Here is a 27,935-nt window from a genome sequence, read left to right on the forward strand (position 1 = left end):
GACGACTCTGCCGAAAAGACCTTCAAGTTCGAAATATACCGATTGTCTACAAGAGCATCAACGAGAGTGGCATTTTCAACCTATATCTACTACTTGTCATCCGTGCGAACTGTGGAGTTTGGTCCTGTCAACTCCTGCTGCAGATATCCTAGCGAGCGAGCAAGTGGTACGACAATGAGCTCTGAGTCCTGACCGACCCTCACAGTTGTCAGCACCGAGTTTATATGGGAAAGGGGCAAGTGACACAATACTTGCAAGTGTCAATGCCCGGCGATGCATCTACGGCCATACCTTGTGAGCCCTTTGGCTAGTGGAAGGCAGCACGCCAGTCCCGGAGCCACTTCCTGGCAGCTCACTAACTTAGTTAACGTTGGGTTGACCCGCTTGTGTAGCCCTTCAGAATGGGGGGCCAGCATCGCCTTGGCTCACCAGGCTGGGAGCCATAAATGATGAATACACTACAATCACCGAAAAGCCGAACAAAATCTATTGCACCTTCAATGTTGATGGTTTCAGCTTGGACTTGTTCTTCCATCTCTGCCCGACCTATGGCTCCATACAGAGGCCACATCACGACCTGCAAATCTGTTGCCACAGGCATGCGGAACACTTGCTTGTCTACATCACGGGTACTACGGCCCACCGCACGATTGTTGACAGACGTCAAGCAATGACCCCTAATCGCGTCGCTGATTCCTGGCCGACGCTCCGGCCAGACTGGTCGTTGAACGTGTCAAAAGGAACTGTGGCAGGCATCGACGTGCTCAAAACATTGAGAATTCGGCACATATCTCATCGAAAGAACTGTTTTGGTTGATTAAGGGGATCAAAGCCGTCCCTATCACCTGTATCAACCCTATCAGCCCCTTGGCCACACGTCTTGGCTCTCTCATCATGTTCGACGTAGCGGTCTTTGGACTTTGAGTGTATTCCATTTAAGAGGATTCCGACTTGTGTTACTTGTGCAAGTACGGTCCCTGGGTACGAGGGAGAAGTGATTCTCTGCGCAATCCAGCAGAAAATCAATCTTAGTCAAGATTAAGTCACGTCCAGGGGAAGTTGGAGCTGCTGCTCTTATTCAATTTCTGGACTCGGCAGAATCGGAGAGTCAACATCGGTTTCCTTTGTTTCGTCGTCTCGAGAATTTTGGTGGACGGCGGTGTGCACTGCCGCAGAGGTCGACAATGTCATTGACCAACCGTATGACGAGGTACACGGCGATCGTGGCACTGGTGATATGCATGTTGTACTTTGGTTTCCGAGCTTCGGAGTCAGATCTAGCATCGATAAAGTCACTATCAGCACAGTACGGCCAGAGATTTAGTGGCACTGGCTCGAGACACCGAAAGACCATGGAGGCCGACGAAGATCAACATCTCGCCGAGGCACTACAATCGGCGTTCAAGCCATCCAAACCATATCCTTCAAGATTCCCCAGAATAGTGTGGCAAGCCTGGCTGGGACCAAATGAGCAAGGGTCGGACAAGTTTTCCAAGAGGACTCAAACGTGGGAGAAGGTGAAGGGGTTCGAGTATAAGCTGTTGAAAGGTATGAATCATCGCCACACTTGCCGGCGCGAAGCGGGCACAGGCAAAGACATCGTCTAAACGTTTTATGTGACATGCAGAATCCGACGCTCTCGCATTCGTGCAAGAACACTATGCATCGAGACCCGCAATCATCAAATTCTGGGAGAGTCTCCGAGCGCCCGTCATCAAAGCCGACTTTTTGCGCTATCTTATCATGCTCGCCGTGGGCGGCGTGTACAGCGACATTGACACGTCGAACCTCGTCCACCCGGATCGCTGGATCCCGATCGACCTGGGCGCTAGCACGGTCAATGCCATCATCGGCATCGAATACGACGACCATACTTACAGGATGTTTGTCCGGCCCATCGGGCTGTGTCAGTGGACGTTGATGTCCAAACCCGGCCACCCTATTTTCGAGATCGCCGTGCAGAGGGTGATTAGCAATCTCGAGTACATCGCCAGACGGAAACGAGTGACACTGGAGGACCTCACGCTGGAGAAGATGGAGACCCTGGAGGCCACGGGACCGGGCATGATCACCGACGCCGTGATGCAGGCGTTGAACGATCAGGGCCAGAACGTGACGTGGGCGACGCTGCATGATCAGCGCGAACCAAGGCTGTATGGCGACGTACTGGTGTTGCCCATCAACGGGTTCGCAGGGCACCAGAGGCACAGCCACGCTGGGAATCCGGCGTACGGGGAGAGGTATATACAGCACCATTTTGCGAGGACGTGGTATGCCCCGGACAAGGCGGGTGGACCGGCTGATGAGAAGAAGAAGACCGAGGAAACCCCCAAGGACACCGGCAAGGAGGAGGAAAAGCCCGATGCCAAGGAAGAATCGAAGCAGGAGAAGAAGGTCCCCGACGAGGAGGAAAGGAGAGACGAGAAGAAGGTCTCAGGCGGGTAGGACGACACGAAGGAGATGGTGGGGCGGGGGAGGGAAGGGGGGAGGAGGCGGACAATTGATTGATGGTGGTTGTATAAATTTTTGGCGCCCCAGTGCTATCCGTACGTACTAAATGAATTTCCAGCGGCGTTCGGATCTCGAGTTGTAATGGGTGCGGCGTCCAGGAACGTCCTTGTCTAGCAAGAAAGGGCCGCAAATAGATGAGAAGGGTGTGTCTGTAGCCTGTCATTGCGACTTGAATGGATCAGTTGGATCCGGACCATGTTTCGAAATTCGGGAGTCATGTATCATGATCGGGGCGAAAGACAAATCGGGTGGTTTGAAAGGCATAGTGGCCGGTATTCATAACAGCCAATCCTTGCAAACCCCATCTTTCTCTCTCTGTGTGTGTGTCCATTAGATATCTCTGTGCGTATGTGTGTACACTTGAAGACGTCTGTAAAATTCATCAAATCGTCGGCTCCTTTCAGGCGGGGCGATATGTGCAATGTGCTCCCCGCAAGCTCGACGATCTCCGAGCCTCAGGCGTGCCCAGGCGTAGTATTCGTATCGTGGTCGTGGTCGTTGTCGTGCTGTAACTATCCGTCACCAACCACTCGTTTTGGACGGCGCGTTCACAGTCGATGTGGCCGTCTTTTCATCGAGTGCTTCCGGGCATAAGGGTGTCCATATCCCCTGGCAACCAGAGGGTCAAGGTCGGCGGTGTTGACGAATCGCGGATCCGCTTCGTCCAGGGACCTAAGTCCACATAAACGCATTGCTGTGGCGACTTCGTCCTTCAAGACTATCATTGCGAAAGGAAAAAAGGCACAAGGCAGGTTAGTCAGTACTCGGACAAAAGACTCGTGATAAGGTCCCATGGGGACTCCCACAGCCTTTTGAGCACGATACAAAGATGATAAAGATATTGAAAGGCGGAGGAGGAGTGTGGAAAACAGGCGAGACGAGTGTCGATTCGAGGAAAGGATTTACAGGGGGAGCGTCGTTCGTCGGACTTACTATTCACGAGATGCACAACACCTGGCTTCCCATAATTCAAAGCGTACAGAAACGACCGACCTATGCCTACGCCACTGGCACCCAGACAGATGGCTTTTAGGATATCGGATCCGCGCCGGATACCCCCGTCGATGAAGATTTCCATGTGGTCAAACACCTCGGGACACTCCTTGTGCAGCTCGAGCAGGACGAGGATCGAGGCCGGTGCGCCGTCCAGCGCTCGGCCTCCGTGGTTCGACACCACGACGCCCTGACAGCCCATGTTCATGGCCAGCCTGGCGTCCGCGGCAGACTGGATGCCCTTGAGGACGATGGGCAGGGCTGTCCGCGTCCGCAGCCACGCGAGGTCGTCCCATTCGAAGCTCGGGTCGATGAAGGACCCGACGCTCCTCGCGAGCCCGGAGCCCTTGTCGTCGCTGGACGAGTACGAGCCGCCGAGTCTGCTGGACAGGAACGTTTCGTGCTTGATGCGCTCGTCGGCTTCTCGTTTCGACACGACCGGCAGGTCGACGGTGACGAAGAGGGCTTTGATCTGTGGTTGGCCGTTGACCTTGCGCAAGAGCTCTTCGGTCTTGGTCCGGTCCTTGTTGACGTAGAGCTGGAAAAAGAACGGTTGGTCGGGCGCTGCCGCCGAGAGGATTTCCTCTAGCGGAAATGAAGCGTTGGTCGATATCTGCGCGTTACAGGGCACCAGAAAAAGTCAGTTCTAGTTACTACTCCGTAGTGCGGGTGGATATAATGAAAATAAAGTGATGTCAAAAAGAAAAGGAACGAGATTCAGCTGGGACTTGAGAAGAGTTCGAGGACGCCCTACGGTTTGGATGATCCCGGTTTCTGCCGCTCCTTTGCTCAAGGCGATTTCACCTTCTGGGCCACCTGCTTTGCCTATACCCGTTGGAGAAATCCACAGTGGTAGGGAGACATCGCATCCTAGCATCGTTCCCCTGGTTGAGACGTGGGCAACGTTCTTGAGGACCCGCGGTCGAAACCAGATCCGTTGATAGAAATTCTTGTTTGCGTCGCGGGTGATGTTGTCGTTGGAGGCCCCGGAGATGAATGCCCAGCTCTTCTTCGATATCGAGTGCTGCGCGACCTCCTCGAAATCATTCAGGTTCAGGAGCGTTTCTAGACGTGGCTTCTCTCCCGCTTTGGGAGGCGCTGCTGATCCTGAGCCTGTTGATGATGTCTCTGGAAAACTGGTGGTCGGGTCGAGATCTCCTAGCACTTCCTCCGAGCGAAGGTTGGTTTGTATGAGATTAGGTTCGTGTATCTCGTTGTAGGCCTCAGAGGCATCTCGTCCGGCGTATGTGTAGATAATCTCGACTCCGCCCGGGTGTTCTGGTGCAAACCTGGTCATATCGTACACCCTTCCGTTGACCACTATCCAGATATCGCCGACATTGTTGTGCTTTTGGATCTCCGACGCTTTGATGGTCTTGTCCGAGGCCACCATCTTGATGCTTCTTTGAGGCTGAAGTCTGGGCCAAGGTGTTGCGCAATGGTGTTTCTTCAATTAGAATATGTCAAAGACTCATTCGATGTCCTAACAAGTCGTTCCCCGCATTACGACCTCCTCGGTCAATAGTCCGGGGTGATGTGCGTAGGTTGCTCTCCGGTAGAGTTGGCCCATGTTGGCGGCTTCGGGATTAGACGGTTCTATGTGCCCTCGCAATTTGCGTCTGGTGCATGTAGGAAGACTCGTTCTTCGGAGGTGGAGTGTGTGTGTGCCACCTCACAATCCCGAGTGGACACGTCCGGGACAGCATAGAATCATGGACTACGCTTGGACTCCGATGAACGGCCCGACAGAATACAACATCGCGTGCGGGGGGATCAACGTTGAGCTGTTGATAAGAGAGTCTCTGCACCATTGGTTGTTGGGGCGGCCTTGAGAATTAGCATAGCGTGAGCAACCATCTGATCTTGAAATCCGAAGCCAACGAATATCACCAAACTTACACCAGCATGGGCCAAGGTCGCCTCGACGGTAAAGTTGCCATAGTGACAGGAGGAGCCAGCGGTTTCGGCAAGGGAATCGCAACCAAGTTCGTTGACGAAGGCGCCAAAGTCATCATCGCGGATTTGTCGAAAGATGCCGCCGATGCCGTAGCAAAAGAGCTGGGATGTCGTTCTTTGGTGGCCGATGTAACCAAGCGAGAGCATTGGCAAGCGCTGCTGAAGTTCTCTTTGGATGAGTTTGGAGCCCTCGATATCGTGGTCAATAATGCTGGGACGACTTACAAGAACAAGCCGACGGTCGAAGTCACCGATCAAGACTTTGACCTGGTCATGGCCGTCAACGTCAAGTCGGTATATCTTTCATCCAGTGTCCTCGTCCCATACTTTCTGGAGAAGAAGCGACCCGGGGTTTTTATCAACATAGCCTCGACCGCCGGAATTCGTCCACGCCCGGGACTCACATGGTACAACGCTTCCAAAGCAGCTGTCAGTAACGCAACCAAGACCATGGCTGTTGAGTATGGTCCACAGAAGATTCGATTCAATGCCGTTTGCCCCGTCGTTGGAAGCACGGGCTTGTGCGTAACTCACAGTCTCCCATTACGATCCATGCTGACTTGGACCTACAGAACTCACCTTTTCATTGGGAAACCAGATACAGAGGAAAACCGAGCTGGCTTCGTCTCAACAATTCCCCTAGGACGCGGCAGCACTCCGAAGGATGTGGCCAATGCCTGCTGCTACCTAGCCAGCGATGAGGCCGAGTTCATTACCGGCGTAAACCTAGAGGTAAGTGGCCACCACCGGGCCATTGAGACATTTCTGATAGGGATCTAGGTCGACGGAGGCCGATGTGTGTAGACCAAGCTGATATGCAGGAAAACGAGGGCGATGGAGCAGGGAACCGGAACAAGACCTCATAGTTCGACAAGGAAACTTGCTGGAGAGTGTGCAGGGTGTCATGCATTAGGTTCAAGAGGTTGAAAGGCTGTCCCTGAGACATCACTCAAACACATAGAGATGTTTCTCTTCGAGCGCCCTGGGAGAACTGGCCAGCAAAATACCTTATTCCGATCAAGGCCTTTTAGCTGTGCTTCCGGACTGTACCTCAACTAAACACCAGAAACCTGTATATCAATCTGCTCGACCATGTCAACACTCGAAAAGCCGGGTGCTCTGGCCCATCTTGCGGCACTCCCGGTTTAGGCGAGTGCTGGTAGATCGTAATCGCATAAAAGCGAGCGAGATCCGTCACTTGTTTGTGGCAGACCTCGAACGCATATGCCGTGTACGCATCGATGCGGTGTAGTCTGCTCGGCTCATGCGCTGCAGAGTCAGCCTCCCGGTCCGTCGAACTAGCCGTATCCCGCGACAAGATTCATCATCCAAGGTCTTTGCAGTCATGGCTTTGAAGCCTATCTCTACACTGTGAGGAGGCGATAAGACATTCCGGCACCCTGAAGAACTGCCAGCAGCTGAACAGATTGACATTGGGGATGCCGGGCTCTCTAACTAGCCTCTAACTTAGGGAAGTGCCCACCGTACTTGGGGTCCACGCCTGTGCCTGTAGTCTTAGGTACTGTAGGTACAGTACCAGCCTGAGCTGCCGAGCCTTTACCCCTTGGGCGCGGTGCTCGCTTAGCTGGAGGCCCACAGGGACCCCCAACTGCGCCCGGGATCGCCTAGACAGGGACCCCGGTGTGCCCGGAACTCGGTCCCCGTGGCTCTCTATCGACGCCAGCTCACTGCTTCTTCCCCAGATTCCAGAGGCCTCGCAATGTGGTTTTCAGCCGCACCCCATGCACTTCCCTCCATGAGACTTCCACATCCATCAGGCTGCAGTCGACAAACTCTTCCACATTACATGCGCAGCAGCAGAGTCAATCTTCGAACCGACAACATCCGACGCATCGAATTCCACTTGCGAGCCCTCCTCGATCCCATCAGAAGCAGTTCACTCCCGTACACGAACGCCTATCCCGAGAGACCCTTCATCCTTATGGGCCGTTCACCAAGTTGCAGAGATCATCCGTCGGTTGACCAGGGATAACTGTAGCTGAAGTCTGGGTCCTACTGATCTGATGTATATGCATGCGGTGAGACTAGAGTGTCGGAATGGTTCGTCAATTCAAGACCAGCCCAAGCACTGATGTGCGACCATTCGCTGACTCTGGCACAGACTGAAGTCAAGAAATCACGAATCCTTCGCTGTCAAGAGTGTGGCCTTGCCGTAGCTCGACCAAGTCATTTGGCACGTCACCTGCAGTCCCATCTACCTCCAGCTCGCCGTGAACACTTTCCCTGTACCGAGTGTGGACGCCAGTTCTCTCGCAACGATGTCCTGCTCCGGCACCTGCGGACTGCCCACCAGTCTTATACCAGTCGCAAAAGATGCGCACAGAAAAGCTGCTTTCGCTGCGTCAAGAAGAAATTGAAGTGTGACAGAGGCCAGCCATGTCTGCCCTGTGCGAAGTCGGCCACCAGCTGTGAATATGCAGTGGATGTGTCCCCAGAAGACACCGAGGCTGAAGCGCCACGGGAGAAGAAGACAGGCGCAAAGAACTCCGATAACCATCAAGTGAAGGAGCAGGCCTTATGCGAGAATAATGGCTACAAGGTCTCGAACTCTTATCAAGATGATGCCACTTCAGACCCGCCAGTGGTTCAAGCGAACCATGTGTACATTCCCAATCATACTCGGAGTTCAGCAGGCGCCCAAGGGTATCCTGAGACTGCCCACTACTTCCAGTCGCCTTCAGATGGTAACGGCCCGGGCATCATGGCTACGGACGTGGCTTCTTATCCTGCGCTGAGCCCGACGGAAGGGACAGCAGCGTTCACTCAGCCGTACATGGCGTTTGAAAATGCCTACCTACCAGCCGAGTTCAATTTCTTTCCTTCGAATTCAGCGCCCAGAATTGCCGGCATGGCCGAGGGAGGCCTTGACTGGCTGGGTCTTGAACTGGACTCCCCAAACGATGGCGATGTTAGGGCGCAAACGATGGGTCAGATATATTCACCTGGATCTATACAGTACATACCTAACCAAGCCATGATGCTTGGAGACTCTGAAGCCCTCTTCGGCAGATTTCAATCACTCAATGGAGCCGGAATGCCACAATCTAGACCCAAGGACAGCATGAGTACGGCAAACACACCACGAGCGGGAACCCAACAATGGCCTTTTGATCATACAGGGAATCCAGAGCCACAAAAACACAAGTTGCCACCGTTGCGGGATATCCTTCAAGGCACTATCTCTGCCAGTGACAACGGCAACACCATACGAAGTCTGGTTCAACTTTTGTCCACGTCATATCTACCCGACGTTGAATCGGCAGACATGAGTATGATGACTGCCATGGATGTGCTCAAAACTTCATTGGACCTATATTTCACCGAATTCCACGCTGTGTTGCCTCTAGTGCATATACCTACTTTTCACATGGCGCAGGTGCCGACAGTCACACTAGCAGCAATGTCATGTATCGGAGCCATGTACTCTGACGACCGCCAGGGTACCGAGCAGGCGTCCTCGTTGAGCGAAATATGCATTCAAATGATCGCTTTGTTGGCAAGTCTTCTTAGTCCAAGGCTAGCTTACGATACTAACATATCCATAGGGTGGTTCCGATAGCACCAACTTCTACAAACCGGCTTATCTGATTGCTTGCTGTCTGCACCAAATCTACTCCTTAGGCTCCGGTAACAGGCGCCTATATCAGAATGCGGACTGTAACAGGGGCACCTTGGTTGGATGTCTACGAGGAATGGGCATCCTCAAGTCTCGTGTCAGCACCGAGGTCGAGAATGAAGATACCAGAGATGTCTTGACTGTCGACAATGCCACGATTGAATGGTTACGTTGGAAGGATCAAGAGGAAGAGAAGCGTATTGCATGGTCTGTCTTCGAATATGACTGCAGTCTTTGCACTTTGACTTCCAGAAGGGGCGCGATTGATCTCCCTGAGCTTCCCAGCCATCTGCCCTGTGCCGAGCCATTGTGGGATGCGCCTTCGGCGCAAGCATGGAGTGCACTTTATTCTCGGCTCTCCTTCACCGCGCGAGGAGCTCCAACGTCAAGGATTCTTCGCAACCTGCTAGCAGGCAAGGCGCTCCCGACGGATCTGCCTGCTTGGAGCAAGAGACTCTGCGGGCAGTACATAGGCCGGCTTCTATGGGACCTCAAGCAGTTGGACATCATGGCGACCAATGAGTATCTCAAATTGCCTTCCATGTCCGCCGCTCAGCAACACACCAAGTCTACCCTTCTTCATGGGCTCAACACCATCTGCGAGTCAATGTATTCTCCGGCCACGACTGCGGAGTTGATCCACTACAAGTGAGTGATGATTGTCCCCTCCGAGCGAATTTGTCGATCTAACTACCCATGTCAGCCTTGCGTCTCTCATCTGTCATTACTCCCACTTATACAGCGCGGACGAGGCAATGGACCTTATTGTCCACATCTTCCGGACCTCGGCTTCGCCAACAAAATCACCTGACCCTAGCGCCATGTCTGCAAGACGCAGACTCGGTGCAATCTTGGCCAAGAACCCTCAGAAGGCCCGGAATCTGGCATGGCACGCGGCGCAAATCATTGCCGTGGCTAATGAGTACCTCGTGTCGGCGCCTTGCGAGATCCTGAGGGTTTTTATGGGGTACATCTTCATTCTCGCCTTTGCCAAGTTTGGACCACAACCGTCCTCCAACTCGAACTTTGATTCGTCCCCTGTCCGACTGGACCTTTCCAATCGGATAGCGGATCAAAGGACTGCTATTGCTGCTTGGATTCAGCATGGAGGATTTGCAAGTATCGGCTTGGTCAAAAATATTTACAGCAACGGAGGGCTAAATGCCATAAGTCAGGAGGCTCAGACGATGCTGAGACAGCTGAGATACTGGGGTCTTGCAAAGAAGTTCATCTGGATCCTCGAGAGCTTCGACCTCATGGACTAACAGTTTTGTGGATGGGTCAGGCGACTCGTTCCCATTGAAAGAGGTCACACTCACTTGGCTTGATCGAATCCGTGACATTCGGATTGCGGCATGGTTCACTATTTACGGTACATCTCACCTCAGGATCCACTGTCTGGGTCTGGACATGCGGATGGGACACGGAGAAGACACCAGGGGAGATGCCTGGGTCTGACCCTCGGCTGTTGTGGTTCAAAGATCAATATAGTTTTGTTTCTTGTGGCACGTCCGAAGTCTTAACGAACCATGCGGGGGAACTGGTGGAACCGAGATTTTAGATCGACATTCGAATGCCAACTCACCTCAAAGGCCAAGTGTTTGTGGTTTCTGGGCATGGACGATGGCGCTGTCTCAAGCCTACTGGCCGGTAGTAGGTTGTATTGGCTCAATCCTCGCTTGAGCGTAACATCCGACGTTGTCGGGATTTGGAAGTCTTGAATTAAAAATTGCTTTCAAGCGGTCGATTGAAATCTTGTCCTCACCTTGAACAGAGTGGTAGGCCGTGTTGAACAGAAGGTCCCGTTTTGAAGAATAGTTCTTTCGGTCCACGACCGGTCCACAGGGTCTTGTTCCAATTCCTTTGTTTCTTCCTCTTGAACGCGCGGCGCGTTCGGCGTGTCACGACGAATCCGGTCTCACCCATCGACGATGAAATCGCATTCGCACCACGTCGACGGTGACGGCAACCACCACAAGGGCGACGGTGCCGGTAATGATGAGTCCGCGGTTGAAATCCACCCCATGCACCTGCTGCCCTTTGACTCCCTCCCGAACAAGAAGCAAGTGTGGCCCTGCAGGCCGGGCTCGCGCGGAGAAGGACTGGGTCGCCTGGTCCTGCTGACCCCCGACGTGGTCGCGGCGGCGGCGGCGAGGTGCATCCGCACCGGCCGCCGCGTGAGCCTGGGGTGGGAACTGACGAAGCTGGAAATCGCAAACTTTGGCCGGTCGCCGTGCGACCACAGGATCGTGCCGCTGCTGGACGGCGTGGCCTTTGACGACATCTACACTTTCAACCCGCAGCAGAGCAGCCAGTGGGACGGCCTGAGACATTTTTCTCAGCCGGTGGTGGTGGTGACGCCGCCAGGGTCAGGGTCAGGGTCAGCGGAGGAGACGGGTCTGGAGGAAAAAGAAGATCGAGTCCTCAAGGAGGACGCTGAAGGGGATGGCGAGGTTGAGGTGGAGGTCAAGGTTGAGGACAAAGGTAAAAAGAGCACAGGTAGTAAAAGACTGTTCTATGGAGGCGTCACGCCGTCCGAGATCATCAGCACCGCCAGCGACAGGATCGGAATCCAACACTGGGCGAAACAGGGGATCTGCGGCCGCGGCGTGCTGCTGGACTACGTCCGGTACGCGGAGCGCCGGGGCATCACGTACTCGACCTTCAGCGACCACGCGATCCCCCTGTCGGCGATGCTCGAGATGGCGGCCGAGCAGGACAACCTGACGTTCCGCCGCGGCGACATCCTGTTCGTCCGCGTCGGCGTGACGAGGGAGTGGGACACGGTCATGACGCGCGGCGACAAGATCGCGTACGCCAACTCCCCAAACCCGCAGCACGCCGGCGTCGAGGGCACCGAGGAGATGGCGAGGTGGATCTGGGACCAAGGCTTCGCCGCCGTCGCGAGCGATGCCATCTCGTTCGAGGTGTATCCCCCGAAAGAATCCCACGTGAGGCGGTGCTGTCGTCCCCCCGGAGAGGATGAAGCTGTGGTCGAGGTGAAAGCGGGAGCAGAAGTCGAAGCCGAAGCTGGAGCCGTGAACGAAAACGGAAACGTGAACGGAGACACAAAAAACACAAATGGAACCGAGGACACTCACCGTGATATCGCGGACCGTAAATCTACTGAACACGACGACGATTGTAACGGCGATCATGATCACGATGACGATGGAGGCCATGGCGTCGAGGAGAAGAAGAAGAAGAAGAAGCAGAAGCAGAAGCAGGAGCAGAAGGATGCCGTAGGCCATACTAGTGTCGTCCCAGGGATATTCCTCCACGAATACCTTCTCGCCGGTTGGGGTATGCCGATTGGTGAATTGTTCGACCTCGAAGGTCTGAGCAGACTGTGTGAGCAGCACCGGCGGTGGGAGTTTTTCGTGGCGAGTTCCCCGTTGAACATGCCAGGGGGAGTGTCGAGTCCGCCCAACTGTGTCGCCATTTTCTAACTAGGCCTTTGAGAAGAGAATCAAACAATTTAGGGGGGGGGGGGGGGGGGACTTATATATATGTAGTACTTCCTCACTTACAGCTACCTACCTACTAGGCAGTACCTCGTCGTACATCATCATCATCATACCTACGTAAGATACTCATGTAGGCGAGACGGTGAGGGAAACCAAGTTGGTAGAGGTGACATACATACATACCTTGTTAGACATACACAATGTCTATCACACGCTCCATCTTGAGAGCAGTAAACATAGAACCAAGGATTAATGTTTGACTACCTCTAGGTAGGTATCTGTGATGTCCGACGGGTCACAGGAATCGCTACCTCTCACTGAGTACCAGGTAATAAGTAAACACTCAATATCAGATAATAAAAATTAAAAGAGACCACCTAGATAACTAGTTACTAGCACACGCCATCCCACAGCATCTCACCCCTGGTCCTCACCCACCTAGCTAGCTAGACAGTACTTTGACAAACTTTTCTTCTTCTTCCTCCTCCCTGTAACCCACCCTCCATGTGCACATGCACAACACACAGCAGTCGCCCAGTATCACACCTTCATACCCGTCTCGGTGATCTCGGTAGGGTCTTGCTTTGGCTCATTCACCCCCGACACCTCCGAATGGACGATATCTTTACTCTTGAGAAACTCGTCCAGTTCTCGTCTTTGCTCATCACTCACGTCATTGACATGAACTGCCACGTCGTCGCCAAACTTGGCCGAGATCTCCTCCAGACTCAATCGTGCCGTCTCGGGCCAGAAGAAATATATCATGGGCAAATAAACGATACACCAGCAGACAATGACAAGATAATACTTCCAGCCAACGTTGTTGATGCCGATGGGCGCGGTCTGGAGCAAGATGATTGTGGCGGCGAATTGGCCAAACAGGCTGAACCCCATGCCGATCGGACGAATTTCCGTCGGGAAAATCTCGCTGACGTACAGGTACATGGTCGTGTCGCAGAAGGTGCCTTGGAAGGTGAGGTAGAAGAAGACGAAAAAGACGCCAGCCGCGTTGCCGGCTTGGTTCGTCGTTCCGGCATATGTGGCGATCATGGCGCAGAGACATGACGTTGTGACCAGACAGCCCGCGGTGCCAATCATGTACATCCACCGACGAGAGTTGACTCGGTCATGCAGCCATGCTCCGCCCGGGTTGTAGATTACGCCCGCAGTCGTAAGCCAGAGCGCGGAGAGGAGGAGAGGCATTGAACCTGTTTGACCCAGATTGGTGTACAGGATGACGGAGTAGTTATTCTGCACAGGAGACGGTGGTTAATACGGGCCCCAGAGAAAAGCTTGCAGAAGCGCAGATGTTAAAACGTACAATGACCAGAGGCCCAGCAAACTCAGCACCCCATTGAGTCAAAAACCCAATGATTAATCGTTTGCGATAACTCTTTTTCTTGATGCATGCCATCCACGGACCGTAGCCGATGGCTTTGAGCTTGGCTGAATCGAGTGCGATTTGCTCTTTGGTTTGGTACAGCTCTTCCTTTGCAACGAGATCGTCGGGGTCGTCGGGAGACTTTCGTAGGGCTTGAATGACTTTCCATGCTTCCTCAATCTTACCTTGCTGTAACAGCCATCGAGGTGAGCGTGGAATCCAGATCGATGTGACAAGCAGCACCAGTGGTGGAAGCGTCTGAATGCACAGAGGAAACCTCCACGCGAAGGATGCGTTCTTGTCCGTTGCGAAATAGCAGGCGTAACCTAACCAGCCTGAGAGCATGTAGCCAAAAACGAGGAAAATGGCGTGGTGTCCAACAAGCCATCCTCGGTTCTGAGGTGGTGCCAATTCGGACAGGTACATCGGACAGGCTGTGACCAGTATGCCGATCCCTAAACCTGAAATGACTCGACCGACTTGGAACATTCTGAAGAGCAGAAGTCAGTGTACTGGAAGCGGTATATGTCGACTGTCTACTTGCGCTAATGCGGCGGCACCGCCCCTAGACTATATGAGCACTGGACAGTATCACAGGGACAGTGACACTCACTGGAAGGCACCGCCGATGATGGCTAGGATAGCACCGAGTTGAATGCTTCGTTTGCGACCAAGCGCAGTGGCTGACCACATGATGAAGAGAGATCCAACTGCTCCACCAGCACTGTAAAGGCCGTTGGCAGTTGATATGGCATCTGTGGTTTTGCCGCCATAGCCTGGTTCACCTTGCATGGGAAGATCAAAGTATTGGTACCAGCCAGGTTGTCCAATGGTACTCCCGATAATGGCTGAACAATATCCGTAGGTCTAGACAGCAGGTCAGTTGCCATGTCCTTGTCGGGAGGCCTGACACACCATGGAACCAAAAGCGACAGCCACGGTTACGAGCCTATTGTAGATGCTCGAGTGAGCAGACCTGTGCCTTCTTGAGCCCATTTCTGCAGAACTGTCACACAAGCGATGACTGCCGTTCGAGCGATGATGAATGAAAGTCAAGAAACGATCAATCCGACGAAGGACGCAGGGGTATATGAGACCGGGCAGGGACTCATGCAGCCACCCCAATACACACCACTCCCGAGGCTGTAGCGTAGCTTGAAAATCCAAGTGGCTCCCCGGTAAGCTCAGGGGAGACTACGAGTGTGCATGACCTGCGGGGAGGCAATCTGGGGATTAAGTTGTGGGACGCTGGAAAGGTCCTTTCTGGAGGGACTCTGATTCGTGATAGAGAAGAAAGGCCTCACTTGCGAGGAGGTTGGCCTCTGGCTCCGCGATCCACCAGCTAGGGGGCTCTATGATTCAAGTTCACAAGATGAGCTGCTCCGAAGAATTGACAAAAAGCGACCGGTTCCCATCTTCATGCAAGTGGCAAATGGTTGGGCCGGTGTGTACCGCAACCACCTCCGGGCACTCTGCCCCTCGACAAGTGTGGGCGAATTATGGAGGGAAGAAGGTATCGGAGGCGCCCATTTGCCCGGGAAAAGCCCCAAGTGGCATGATGGAGTTAAATGTTTCGTTGAGGGAAGGGCGGTCAAATTCGGTGGTCCGGTAGATAAGAAGGCCTGATCGCTAGACCTTTATGCAACAGCACTCATGCATCAGTCAAAGACGACTTGTTCTGCACATGCATGGCGTACACTGGCTCTGTCGTTATCGCAACATCTGTTGGCAATGAAACACAGAACTGGGACCACAGTGCAGACAATCACAGGTCTAGGAAAGTTTTGCGTTAAATGTGAGTGGTTTTGCATAGCATCATACCCTCGCTATCTCATCTCTTCCTCTGGCAAACTCGAGGAGAAGCGAGCTCTAGCAATCTCCACGTCGCCAATGGTTGGTCCCGCGACGCCCTCGTTGGCACCCTATGCACCAACGGATGTCGCCAACACATCAGCCATCAAGGGCTTATCGTGGCCTTGCTGTCTGCACTCGTTCGCTTAGGTAGATCGAGGGCGTGAGCAACGGGCCGAGGCGAGCCCGAGACGCGAAGAAGATCAGCTGAATGACGGTCAAGAAACGGGTCAAATGGACAACTATGAATGGGTTTGTACGGCGGTCGAGGGCGGTGGGAAGTGTGACGGGAGTCTTAGCGAGGCAGAGCCTGGCGCCAGTATGCAAGCATCTCGATTGGGTGCGTTTGTGGACCAGCGAGATTTTGCTGATGGCGCAGTAGGTCGGCATCGAGACATCCATCCATGACGGAGGCTGGCTGACATCGCGTGTTCTTGTTCTGCTCGTCCTTTCATTGACACTCAGGCACTCTGGACCTCCTCAAAGCAGCTGTGGCACAAATCAAGACCTCAACGGGGGTTGGTTGTCCTACCTTATGCTGTGTGGGCGGCTTGACCTGTACCTTGCGGTCTTTGCTGCCTCTGCTGAACTGCATGGGTCTGCGGCATTGTTTCTCATGTCCTCAAGGATTCTCTTGGTCTTTCCAGGTGTAAGGATCATGTCTGTGTGTGCAGCAGCTGAATCGCACGATGCAGCGACGCTGGAAGGCGTCACGTGCACCACGTGATTGTCTCTTGAAACGACGCAGCATGATGGACCATCGTCGAACACAGTTGAGGGTGACAATGATGGCAATTCCTCCAGTCTATCAAGTAGCTGGATGCCCAATTGAAGATCAGGAAGACACTGTACAGAAATAACACTCAGGCATCACTGCGAATTCCTGGTGCTTTCATAGGCCTCTCCCATGCTTCCTTCCAAGCAAATACAACTCCATCGTTCTTCACCATTCGCTCTTTACCATTCAAAGCCCAATGTTCACTGTTCATCGATGCTTCATGTTCACCTGGTCTCATTCACGGAACGTCTCCACGCACGCCACGGTGAATGGCAATCTGACATAGCCTGTCCTCCCTCACCAAGACCCTGGATACCTGTTCTTCGATCTCCCGGTTGTATCTTCATCCCCAGTCAACAGCTGTATTATTCTTCTCCCATTGAGGAAGCACCACGACTCTTGACGGGCAACAGCGACTACCGAGATGGAATTTGAAGAAATCCACGACATCTGCTATGTGCCCAATGGTCATGCTCGACAAAAGCTTGACTTGTACCTTCCTGCTAAAGGGCCCGTCCTACGACCGGTGATCGTCTACATCCACGGAGGCGAGTGGCGTTTCGGCAGCAAGGAGTCTGAGCTGAGGCCCAAACATTTCAAGGGAATTAAATACGCCGTGGCTTCCCTGAACTATCGACTGAGTATGGATGCACCTTTCCCTGCTGCTCTTGAAGACTGCAAGGCTGCCATTCGCTGGCTGCGAGCCAACGACGAAACGTATCGCCTTGATTCTGAGTGTTTCTTAGCTTGGGGGGAAGCTGCAGGAGGTCACCTTGCGGCACTTTTGGGAACAACGGGTGACATCAAGGACTTTGACGTTGGCGAACATCTGGATATATCAAGCGCTGTTCAGGGCGTGGTGGCATACTACCCGTCAGTCGACTTCCTCTTGATGGACAGCCAGGCTTTACCAGGAAGTCAGCAGCACAATCACCCTAATTCAGCGGAGTCGAAGTTCATTGGTGGTCCCATTTCAGAGAACCTGGACAAGGTCAAGCGAGCAAATCCCATAACATACATCACGCCTTCGACTTGTCCGTTCCTGGTCGCTCATGGCACCGAGGATCGTCTCATACCATTTCCCCAGAGCGAACTCCTTGTGGCTGCGTTGAGAGAAGCGGGAGTGCCTGTGATCTTCTATCAGGTTGAAGGAGCGGATCATTTCTTCTCATGCGTAAGCCCGGAAATGCGTACGAATCTCCAGGCTGTAACAGACAGGTTCATCGACGAACTGTACACTGGCGCAGATCTTTAGTGGATTCGATGTCCACCAAGTGTTGAAGAGGAGTTTGAGGAGTCTGAAGAGGAGCCTGAAGATTCAGATTACGATTCTTGATTGCGGTATCAGCGACAGGGTCGAGTCGGAAGTCGCACCATTTTTAGGGAACATTGGTTTTCGGGAAACGTCTGTGTTATCACGACTGAGTACGTCCAATACAGTCCCTATTTTCGTTCTAGGAGATATTGGTACCCGTTGGATGTTCCCAATGGAGATATAGTCTGTACTGCAAAATAGCACCACATGCCTAGGAGCTTCCTTATTCGTGCTGTGGTGTTAAAAGCTGTTATTCTCACTGTCAGAGTTCTTGGTCAACTTCTCGGAGGACCTGGATTAATCTACCCAGGAGTGTGTAAGTGGTTATTGGTCTTTCATGCTTAATCGGGGGCTCACGGACCTTTCTAAACCCATTGTCAACTCTTCCCTCGGGGTCGCGAAGGTCAATCTGAAATTGCCGTTCTTCTCGCTGGCGAAGCTGGCGCCCATGGCCAACCAGACTCCCCCTTTAGCCATGCGCCAATTCAACTCCAGCTCGGCATCTTGGCTATCTTCCTTCAACCAGCGTGACAAGTCCAACCAGATGAAACTAGTCACGCTGGCGGGGTTGTAGGGGATTTTGTTGGCCTTTAGGAACGAGGTGGTGTACTCGTAGGCGTCGGTCATGCGGGACTGGAACAACGGGAAGTACCATTCCAGCCACGTTTTGTCATTGAGCATGTTGAGCCAAGCATGCTCGGCGAGTTGTGAAGCTCTGGTGAAGCTCGCCACGGAGCGGAACGTGCGCATCAGTTGCGCGTTGTGCGGGGATATCAGAGCGCCTATCCGCGTGCCGTTGGCGCAGTAGTCCTTGCTCATCGCGTAGATGACGTGCACGAGAGACGGGTCGACGTATTTCTCCAGGGGGAACGAGAGTACCGACACAAATGGCGGCGGGTTGGGGACGTCTTTGCTTGGGAAATGTGATTTGGCGTAGACTTCGTCGGATATGAGATGGAGGTCGTACTTGGAGCACAGGGTCAAGACGCCTGTGAGGAACTCGGTGTCGTAGGGCCGCCCGAGGGGGTTGTGGGGGCTGGAGATCAGAATTGCCCGGATTGTGGTGCCAGCGGCGTTGGAGCGGTGGAGAGCGTGCTCGTATGCGGCGACTGCGGCGGCTGACGTTGGGTTCACGTCCGTCCCGAAGGGTACGAGGACGGGTTTGATCCTAGGAACTTGGGCATCAGTCTGTATACAAGAGAGAAAGGGTATCGTTCTATACGTGCTGGGGAATGTAGGGGGGAAAGAGAGACGTGCAAATACTCACTTTGCTCGAGCTTCGATGTCGGGAAAGAAGCCCACGTACAACGGGCGGCCGACGAGGATGCCGTCTCCTGGCTCGCCTAGGCAGAAGGAGAGATTGTCGACGGCGCTCCCTGCCCCGTTGCATATACAGATGTGGTTCTCCTTGACCTCTGTAGACGGCTTGAAGACTTCATTGACATATCCGGCCAACGTTCGCCGGAGGGCGGGATCTCCATTCGGCCCTTGCCCGTACGTGAGATGCCACGGGTTGATGTTCATGTTCTTATTGATGTGGTCGCAGATCTCGTCTCGCATGAGCTTGTTCTCCGCGACAGCTAGAGCGATGATGCCGTCAGGGTTGGAGGTCTGATCATATTGGTTGTGGAAGCAATGTGACCGGATCTCATGGAGCTTGTTCGGTACGAGGTTGTCAAGTGCTCGTTTCGAAATATAGCCCATGTTTCTTGTATACACTCGCTGGGATCGAAGTAGGTGCCGTATCTGCATCCCTTGAGTTAAACTGAGGAGGTGATAATTGGATTCAAACCCCCTCCCGTGGGTCCGTGACGCGGTCGTTATCGTATGAGGACGTATGTGTACGGTGAGGCGTTGCGACGATATCGGTAGGACCCTTACGGTGGAGTATTAATGTACTTGTGTATGTTGACTACAAGCGAATACTCACTATAGTCAGGGCTGCAACCAGGTCTGCGACCCGCTCAACCTGCAGACCTATCTACCCCCTACCACTGTTGCCCATCATTCTGTTAGCGGTTAGGGCTTACTCAAAGGAACGCGATTGCTGGAGCATCAATAGCAATGACAAAGTGATCGCTCGTCGGTGGAGAGTGGTTCGCGGTCTGAACGACATGTCCAGGACAAGATGGAGCACGGGGATGCGCTTTGTGGCAGAGAGTATTGTGGAGCGACTGCTAACGTTCTGTTACCACGAATCTCTGCAACACAACATAGGCTGTATTGAACCAACAGCCTTTTGCCCTTATTCGCCTGAAGCACCAGGGTTGTTCTATCCCTGACGTTCTACTGCATTTGTCACAGCAACTACAGGTACCGTGGACACGTTCGGATCTGAGGCGACATGCGGCCCTTGGTGCGCAGCACATCGGGCCCTGGGTGCTGTGAATTCCTGTGCAGAGTGACCTGGCCGCGCACACCTGCCACACCGCACCACGGAGGCTAGATGAGGCCGTACATCTAGCCTCCAGATGCCTAATTCAAAATAGCTTTGCGGAGGATTGAGAAATACAAAATGTCGCGGCCTCTGTGATTGTGAAAGAGAACTTGTCATTCTACGAGGGGGTCTAGGGGGCTGTCAGACTATATAGGGTTCGAGGGCGTACGGCCTCGTACAGGGTCCCTCGAACCGATACCGTCAAGGGTATGAGCCTCTCGGGACGATACCCCTAGACAGGCGTCTTTACATGTCTTGAGCGAAAATAATCACACCTCCCAAAGGCGCAAGTCACGTGACGAGTGATGTCTGCCCAACTGCGACTCGAAGCCGAACCTCAGCCTGATTCTTCAATGTTCACTCCTCACATCCACCTGGACAGTTCTGGGCATGTGAGTATGGCTGTTTGCTAAAGCCTTCTACCAACTATTTGGGTTGCGGACTCATGAGGATAGTCTTCCCACCCGCGCACTACTGTAGCAGCCAAACCTCAACCTCGAACCCATCCCGATCGTAGTGGGCATATATCTTCCTCGCGCGGTGTCTTTCTTGCACCCTTCGGCCACACAGACCAGTTCGCATGACGCATATCTTAACCGGCAAGAGAGCATTCTTCAAGAATGCTCCCTATCATATTGTTCTCCGCCTAGCATATGTACTTCGACGTATCTCAAGATCGTCATTATCACGATGCGCCTGTTGAAATTGGGCAGCCATGGTGATCTGAGCCTGACCAAAAACTTGATTGAAGATGTTCCAAGCTATGCGGTACTTTCACATACTTGGGGAACAGATGATGACGAGGTGACTTTCGACGATATCAAAAATGGATCTGGCACGAGCAAGGTTGGTGGTTATGCAAAGATTCGGTTCTGTGGGGAACAAGCTCGGAGAGACGGTCTACAATATTTCTGGGTAGACACATGCTGCATTGATAAAGAAAACCACGCCGAGCTTGCGCAAGCTATCGCCTCGATGTTTCGCTGGTATCAGAATGCAGCAAGGTGCTACGTGTACCTAACAGACGTTTCAGCTCGCAAATGCCACAACAGCCAGGCTGAGCGACCGTGGGAATCCGCCTTTGGGAAAAGCAGATGGTTCACACGAGGCTGGACGCTTCAGGAACTCCTTGCCCCAAAATCAGTCGAGTTCTACTCGCATGAAGGAGAGCGTCTGGGTGATAGGAATACCCTTGAGCAGGAGATCCACGAAACCACCGAAATTCCACTCACGGCTCTGCGCGGCACCCCTCTATCTCATTTTAGCGTTGATGAGCGGCTGCGATGGGCAGCGAAACGTCACACCAAATTGAAAGAGGATAAAGCCTACTGTCTATTAGGTATTTTTAACGTCTTTTTGCCCCTTATATATGGTGAAGAAGACAACGCGTTCATTCGGCTTAGGGAGGAGATCGACAAACGGTTGAGGAGTAAGCTTGACTTGGACAAGTTGCCACATGCTAAAGGAGCCATGTTCAATGCCTATGGCGGAGACCACCGAACCTGTCATCCTGCTACTCGAGTCGACCTGTTATGTCAAATTCAAAATTGGGCCCAACAACCCCGGAGCAAGACCATCTTCTGGCTCAACGGAATGGCCGGTACGGGCAAGTCGACCATCTCTTGGACCTTCGCTGAGTGGCTGACCAATCAAGGTCATTTCGGATTGGTTAACCTCGGAGGCAGCTTTTTCTTCAAAAGAGGTGACGGCGATCGAGGTTCGGCTTCACGATTCTTTTCCACCATCACACGCCAACTCGTGTTGAAAATACAGGGCATGGATACTCTGATCGCGAACGTGATCACTTCCGACCCGCTCGTTTTTGATAAGGCGCTAGGAGAACAATTCGACAAGTTGATTTATCAGCCATTATGCAATGTCTCTCCTGGCGGTTGTCCGATCTTAGTCTTGGTGGTTGATGCTTTGGACGAATGTGAGAAAGAAGGAGACATCAAAATAATTCTCGACTTATGCTCGCGACTATCCCAGATATCGACCATTCGCCTCAAACTCTTTCTGACAAGTCGTCCAGATTTGCCCGTTCGGCTGGGGTTCAAGTCCATGTCTGTGGAGACTTACCAGGACCTAATACTCCAAGATGCGGTTCCCCGAACGACAATTCGACATGACATCTCTGTTTTCCTCAAAGACGCATTCTCAGAGATCCGGGCGAATTATAATGCCGATCCGCCCTTGGGAGGGCCACTGGGTCATGGCTGGCCAGGCGAGAACGTTCTTGAAGGACTTGTCGACATGGCTGTTCCATTATTTATCGTTGCCGCCACGGTGTGCCGTTTTGTCGGTGACCCTAATTGGGACCCGCAAGAGCAGCTTCAGACGATCTTGAAATTGCGAGCGACGGGCCATCTAGAGCAGATGGAACAGACATACCTACCCGTGCTAACACAACTGTCAGCCACCTTAAGTAACTCACGTGACAAGGAGAAGCTATTCCAAGAGTTCCGAACAATTGTTGGATCCCTTGTAACCCTCGCCGAGCCGCTTTCTGCGACGTCACTCGCAGCGCTTCTATCTATGCCATCAGCTAATATTGCACGCCGCCTCCGTCCGCTACATTCTGTTCTGCAGGTTCCTGCCGACGCTGAGATTCCCATTCGAACTCTTCATTTATCCTTTCGCGAGTTCCTCCTAAGTGACAAACTTCAGCATGAACCATTTGGAGTGGACGGACCCGCCACACATCGAATGCTATTGACCAGATGTTTGCAGTTGTTATCGGGGTCTAATGGTCTGCACGAGAACTTATGTGACCTCAGCTATCCCGGCCAGCTACGAAGAGAGATTGATCCGTCTACGATCGAGCAGCATCTTCCACCTGTGGTTCAATATGCGTGCCGGTATTGGGTTCACCATGTACAGCATGGCATGGTTCAGATTCATAATGAGGACGAAGTACACGTGTTTTTACAGAAACACTTTCTACACTGGCTTGAAGCTCTAAGTCTCATGAACAGGATCTCCGAAGTCATTGGACAACTGGGCATATTACAATCACTTATGAGGAGGCAGGTCAATGCATCAAGTCGCATTGCAGCCTTTCTTGAAGACGCGCAACGAGTTGTCCTTGCTAACCGATATATCGCCGACCTTGCTCCGCTTCAGATTTACTCATCGGCGATGATTTTCGCACCACAGACCAGTATTGTGAGGAATATTTGTAGTCAGACCCCAATATGGATTCAGAGGTATCCGATAACTCCAGTAACATGGAGTGCGGAGCTACAGAAGCTGGAGGGCCACAGTGATTCGGTGAACGCGGTGACCTTCTCGCCCGACGACTCGCTGCTCGCCTCTGCAGCAGACGACGGGACCGTCAAGCTATGGAACTCGAGCACGGGCCAAGAGGTGCAGACATTGAATGGACATACCAAATCTGTTACGGAGATGGCATTCTCGCCCGACGGCTCGCTGTTGGCCTCTACATCAAGCGATCAGACAGTTAGCCTGTGGAACTCAAGCACAGGTCAAGAGGTGCAGATGTTGAGACACAGCGAGTGGAGGAACGTGGTGGCATTCTCGCCTGACGGTTCACTACTGACCTCCGCATTATCCCATGGGACCATTAAGCTATGGAACTTGAGCACGGGCCAAATAGTGCAGACGCCAAAGAGACACAGTGATAGAATGAGGAAGATAATCTTCTCACCTAACGGATCACTACTAGCTGCTGCATTATCTGCCCAGACCATTATGCTATGGGACTCAAGCACAGGTCAAGAAGTGCTGATGCTGAATGGACTTACCACCGGTTCTGTGACGGCGATGGCATTCTCACCTGATAGCTCGCTACTGGCCTGTGCATCATCTGAGGGGACCATTAAGCTATGGAACTTAAGCACAGGCCAAATAGTGCAGACATTAAGAAACGTGGGTTGGGTGATCGCGATAACATTATCATCTAACGGCTCACTGCTGGCCTCTGCACATCAAGATACCACTATTGAGTTATGGAACTTAAGTACAGGCCGAAAGATGCAGATATTGGAGGGCCATACTAAGAGGGTGAACGCGTTAACATTCTCGCACAATGGCTCACTACTCGCATCTGGATCAACTGATCAAACAGTTAGACTGTGGAACTTAACGAAAGGTCAAGAAGTGCCGAAACTGCAGGAACATCGTGATCCTGTGCAGACAGTAGCTTTTTCGCACGACGGCTCATTGCTGGCCTCTATCTCTAATAATGAATCTATCATCAGGCTGTGGAGTCCGAACACAGGTCAAGAAGTGCAGAGGCTACAGGGACACACTGGGTTACTGCACTCGGTAGCCTTCTCACACGATGACTTACTGCTCGCGTCTACATCAAGTGATGGCACAGTCCGGCTGTGGAACCTGACTACTGGTCAAGAAGTGCAGAAGCTGGAGGGACACACTTTTTGTGATACACGCGCGGTAGCCTTCTCCCTGAACGACTCACTACTCGCGTCTGTATTAGGCGACAGAACAGTCAGGCTATGGACCCCGACGACGGGGCAAGAAATACAGAAGCTGAAGGGAAACCCTATTTCGAGACGTGCACGGGTGTATGAGTTCATCGGACACGATAATTTTGACACTGTGGTGGCTTTCTCTCATAACGGCTCGCTGCTCGCTTCCGTATTCGGCGATTCCAGAGTCTGGCTGTGGGACCTAAAGAAGGGTCTAGAAGCGTACAAGCTCAACAAGCACACTGGTTTCGTGAAGGCGGTGGCGTTCTCACACGACGACTCGCTACTCGCTTCGGCATCAGGCGATCGGACAGTCAAGCTGTGGAACCTCAGGACGGGTCAAGTGGTGCAGACACTGGAGGGACATACTGGTTCGGTGAAGGCGGTGGCCTTCTCACACGACGGCTCGTTCCTTGCTTCCGCATCAGATGATCAGACAGCCAGGCTTTGGAACCTGAGCACGGGTCGAGAGGTACAAAAATTCGAGAACGTGCCAGCAATCGAGACCCTTCGTTTCACAATCGACGACAAGACGTTACTTACTAATCGAGGAGCTATATCTATTGATGGCGAATCTATAACTCACGGATCTTCCACCGCCAGTATGGTAAAAAATGATTGGGTTCAGCGAGGTCATCAGAATCTTCTCTGGCTTCCACAGGAGTATCGCAGTAATTGTTCTGCATTTTACGACAATACATTCGCGATTGGTCTCCACTCCGGCCAAGTCATTTTTCTCCATCTTGATCAGACTTAGGTAGTCTCCAGGGTTGTGTTGGCTCTGGCTTGGGCAAAAGAATACAAGTGGGCATTACCTTCAAGAAATCCTCCACATTAGAGGGCACGGTGAATTAACCGGTCATCTCTGGTCATTTTGTCGACCTATCGCTGAACCTGTCTCGACAAGACAAGACTTTATTGCACAGACGTAAGCTGTTACCTGTCTCAAACTTGCCGCGGAACCTGGTCTAAGCATCGTGTGAGTAGACATGACTGAGAGACCTGGCGGGGATGGCATGACCCTTTGAGTCCCTCCCTCTACTGTCCTGTTCGCGACACTGTGCCAGCATTGAGGATATCGGGGTATGGCTGATGTAGGCCTTGACGAACACGGATTAGCAAAAAGCTCGGATTAGCAAAAAGCTCGCTACGAGGTACCGCTAACATGCTTTTGATGATCATCCGGCCGGGAAGTGAGGTTCACCGGGACTCCACCGTCTGCATGTTTTTAAACCGTATTTCAAGAGACGTCGAATAGGGTATTAGCTGCGAATGCACCGGGCCTTCTTCCACTTGGTCCGAGCGGAGCCCATGAATGCCATGAATACTACGAATGCTCAAACATGCAACCTCTGCAAGGTGACCCATCCACCAAGAGACACGGTACAATACTCTCGTCCCTGAAGCACGTTGACGCATCTCCTTCCACCTGCTCCTACTGGAGCATTAGTACAACATGCCCAGGATCTCCTCTACAGTATGCTTCTCAATCTCGTTCACGGCGTCCCTAATCTGCAACGCTCTCTTCTCCCCCAATACGGGGTTCACGAGGCTGAAAAACTTCTCGTCTACCTGATCGCGCGTAAAGGGATGTTGCACCTCGCCAAGCGGATAAGGGATATCCACCACGGCTCTCTTTCCATCGGCATACTCGACTTCGATCCTCGAACCGAACTCCTTGATGCTCTCATCGCCGACGCAGGTGATTTTATCCGACAAGGCGCGTATCTCGCTGTCTTGGAGTCTCTGTCGCTCGTACGCGCCCACACCCGCAGTTGAGCCGTACAGAAAGCTGTGCGCGGTTGTAAAGTAGGCCGAAAACTGCGCGTCGACCATGTTCCCCGGATGGACCTTGTTGGGGATCGGGGCGCCGACGACGCTGACGTTCGCGGGGCTCAGGGCCAGTGTGACGCTCTTGTAGTCCGACGCCTTCGTGTGGCCCTTTTCCCGCCCCAGACGGGCCGCGTGCTCGATGAATCCGTGCGTCATGCGACACGCCGGGAACGGCTTGAGGGACGTCTCGAGAAACTCCCACCTCGTCCCGAGCTCGGACGTGAGGTACTCGAGGTCCTTGTCCGGTTTGGGCGAGTAGGCGTGCAGGAAGCCAAAGGTGCCTTCGAAGATGTCGGCGGCTCCGAGCACGCCGGCCTCGGCGAGCGCCACCGCCACGAAGGCGTCGTGCACCGCGAACCCCGGGTGCAGACGTTTGTTCCAGCTTCCGTTGGCGAGGTATTGCATTGATCCCGCAGCTTTGGATCCTGCGATGCCGAACGCGTCGAGGACCGTCTGCACGGGCAGGTGCTTGAGGACAGAGATGGTCGCGACGGCGCCGAAGATGCCCGCCGTCGAGGTGTTGTGGAACCCGCGTGCGTACGCGTCGTTGCCGAGCTCTTTACCCAGCCGGCAGGTGATTTCGTAGCCGACGGCCACGGCGACGAGGAAGTCGTCGATGCTCGACGCGGACCCGAGGAGCTCGGATTGCGCGAGCCCCGCCGCGATGGCCGTCACACCCGCGTGCAGAGTGCCCTTGGCGTAGGTGTCGTCGAAGTCGAGGCTGTGGCCCAGCGCGGCGTTGAGGAGCCCCGCGTATTGCGGTGTGAAGTGCTTGCCTTGGCCCAGTACCGTCGAGGATCCCGTGCGCCCCCCGAGCGTGGTCACGGCTTGCAGAAAGGAGGGCGTCGAGTCGGACGTCTGGCCCGCGGCAATGGTCACGCCGATGAAGTCGAGGATGTATTCTTTCAGTCTGTCGCGGACGTGGCCGGTGAGATAGGATGGGTCGGCGTGGGCGACGAACGACGCGAGGACACTTGTCACCGGTATTGATTTGGACGGCGACGATTGTGTGCCATTTGTGCCGTTGGTACCGTTGGCTGTTGATGCTGCCGGCATGATCGGTCAGGATGTCGCTCTGAATCCCTCGCAAGAGACCTGTCTTATGTTCATGGATTTAAATTCACGATGTTCAGAGACCATGACGATGGTGTCGGGAAGTACATAGGTATGTAAATACTCCATGGGTATGTAGGCAGTCTCTCAAGGAACGAGTACGCATTGGAGACCCGCTTCATCTGCCTCTCCACACCGCCCCCCCCTCCCTTCGCCCCTCTTCTCGAAATTCTACCCGCAAAGTCCCTGTTCTCGGAAGTGTTTGCTAGTGC

General features: G+C 53.3%; 10 protein-coding genes across 10 annotated transcripts; 6 read left to right on the forward strand and 4 right to left on the reverse strand.

The window, feature by feature from the left end:
* Positions 1-1,184: 1,184 nt before the first annotated feature.
* On the forward strand, positions 1,185-2,445 carry PV08_06125 (uncharacterized protein; the record flags this gene model as incomplete). Its single annotated transcript, XM_016380463.1, has 2 exons — positions 1,185-1,548; positions 1,628-2,445. The coding sequence occupies 2 exons, from the start codon at positions 1,185-1,187 to the stop codon at positions 2,443-2,445; spliced, it is 1,182 nt and encodes a 393-aa protein (XP_016236290.1).
* A 614-nt stretch (positions 2,446-3,059) lies between these two features.
* Positions 3,060-4,897, reverse strand: PV08_06126 (uncharacterized protein; the record flags this gene model as incomplete). Its single annotated transcript, XM_016380464.1, has 3 exons — positions 3,060-3,229; positions 3,445-4,117; positions 4,259-4,897. The coding sequence occupies 3 exons, from the start codon at positions 4,895-4,897 to the stop codon at positions 3,060-3,062; spliced, it is 1,482 nt and encodes a 493-aa protein (XP_016236291.1).
* Positions 4,898-5,409: 512 nt separating this feature from the next.
* PV08_06127 (uncharacterized protein) lies at positions 5,410-6,264 on the forward strand (the record flags this gene model as incomplete). The annotated part of the gene is made up of 3 exons (XM_016380465.1): positions 5,410-5,981; positions 6,033-6,192; positions 6,241-6,264. 3 exons carry the CDS (start codon positions 5,410-5,412, stop codon positions 6,262-6,264), a joined length of 756 nt encoding a protein of 251 aa, XP_016236292.1.
* Positions 6,265-7,552: 1,288 nt separating this feature from the next.
* On the forward strand, positions 7,553-10,362 carry PV08_06128 (uncharacterized protein; the record flags this gene model as incomplete). Its single annotated transcript, XM_016380466.1, has 3 exons — positions 7,553-8,827; positions 9,027-9,745; positions 9,801-10,362. 3 exons carry the CDS (start codon positions 7,553-7,555, stop codon positions 10,360-10,362), a joined length of 2,556 nt encoding a protein of 851 aa, XP_016236293.1.
* Positions 10,363-11,028: 666 nt separating this feature from the next.
* Positions 11,029-12,546, forward strand: PV08_06129 (uncharacterized protein; the record flags this gene model as incomplete). The annotated part of the gene is made up of 1 exon (XM_016380467.1): positions 11,029-12,546. One exon carries the CDS (start codon positions 11,029-11,031, stop codon positions 12,544-12,546), a length of 1,518 nt encoding a protein of 505 aa, XP_016236294.1.
* Positions 12,547-13,104: 558 nt separating this feature from the next.
* Positions 13,105-14,941, reverse strand: PV08_06130 (uncharacterized protein; the record flags this gene model as incomplete). Its single annotated transcript, XM_016380468.1, has 4 exons — positions 13,105-13,815; positions 13,886-14,435; positions 14,559-14,812; positions 14,861-14,941. 4 exons carry the CDS (start codon positions 14,939-14,941, stop codon positions 13,105-13,107), a joined length of 1,596 nt encoding a protein of 531 aa, XP_016236295.1.
* A 2,057-nt stretch (positions 14,942-16,998) lies between these two features.
* On the forward strand, positions 16,999-17,829 carry PV08_06131 (uncharacterized protein; the record flags this gene model as incomplete). The annotated part of the gene is made up of 1 exon (XM_016380469.1): positions 16,999-17,829. One exon carries the CDS (start codon positions 16,999-17,001, stop codon positions 17,827-17,829), a length of 831 nt encoding a protein of 276 aa, XP_016236296.1.
* Positions 17,830-18,213: 384 nt separating this feature from the next.
* On the reverse strand, positions 18,214-19,593 carry PV08_06132 (uncharacterized protein; the record flags this gene model as incomplete). Its single annotated transcript, XM_016380470.1, has 2 exons — positions 18,214-19,057; positions 19,157-19,593. 2 exons carry the CDS (start codon positions 19,591-19,593, stop codon positions 18,214-18,216), a joined length of 1,281 nt encoding a protein of 426 aa, XP_016236297.1.
* A 1,423-nt stretch (positions 19,594-21,016) lies between these two features.
* PV08_06133 (uncharacterized protein) lies at positions 21,017-25,534 on the forward strand (the record flags this gene model as incomplete). Its single annotated transcript, XM_016380471.1, has 1 exon — positions 21,017-25,534. One exon carries the CDS (start codon positions 21,017-21,019, stop codon positions 25,532-25,534), a length of 4,518 nt encoding a protein of 1,505 aa, XP_016236298.1.
* A 689-nt stretch (positions 25,535-26,223) lies between these two features.
* Positions 26,224-27,666, reverse strand: PV08_06134 (uncharacterized protein; the record flags this gene model as incomplete). The annotated part of the gene is made up of 1 exon (XM_016380472.1): positions 26,224-27,666. The coding sequence occupies one exon, from the start codon at positions 27,664-27,666 to the stop codon at positions 26,224-26,226; it is 1,443 nt and encodes a 480-aa protein (XP_016236299.1).
* Between the last annotated feature and the right edge of the window lie 269 nt (positions 27,667-27,935).

The sequence above is a fragment of the Exophiala spinifera genome, assembly GCF_000836115.1.
Source record: "Exophiala spinifera strain CBS 89968 unplaced genomic scaffold supercont1.4, whole genome shotgun sequence".
NCBI lineage: Eukaryota > Fungi > Ascomycota > Eurotiomycetes > Chaetothyriales > Herpotrichiellaceae > Exophiala > Exophiala spinifera.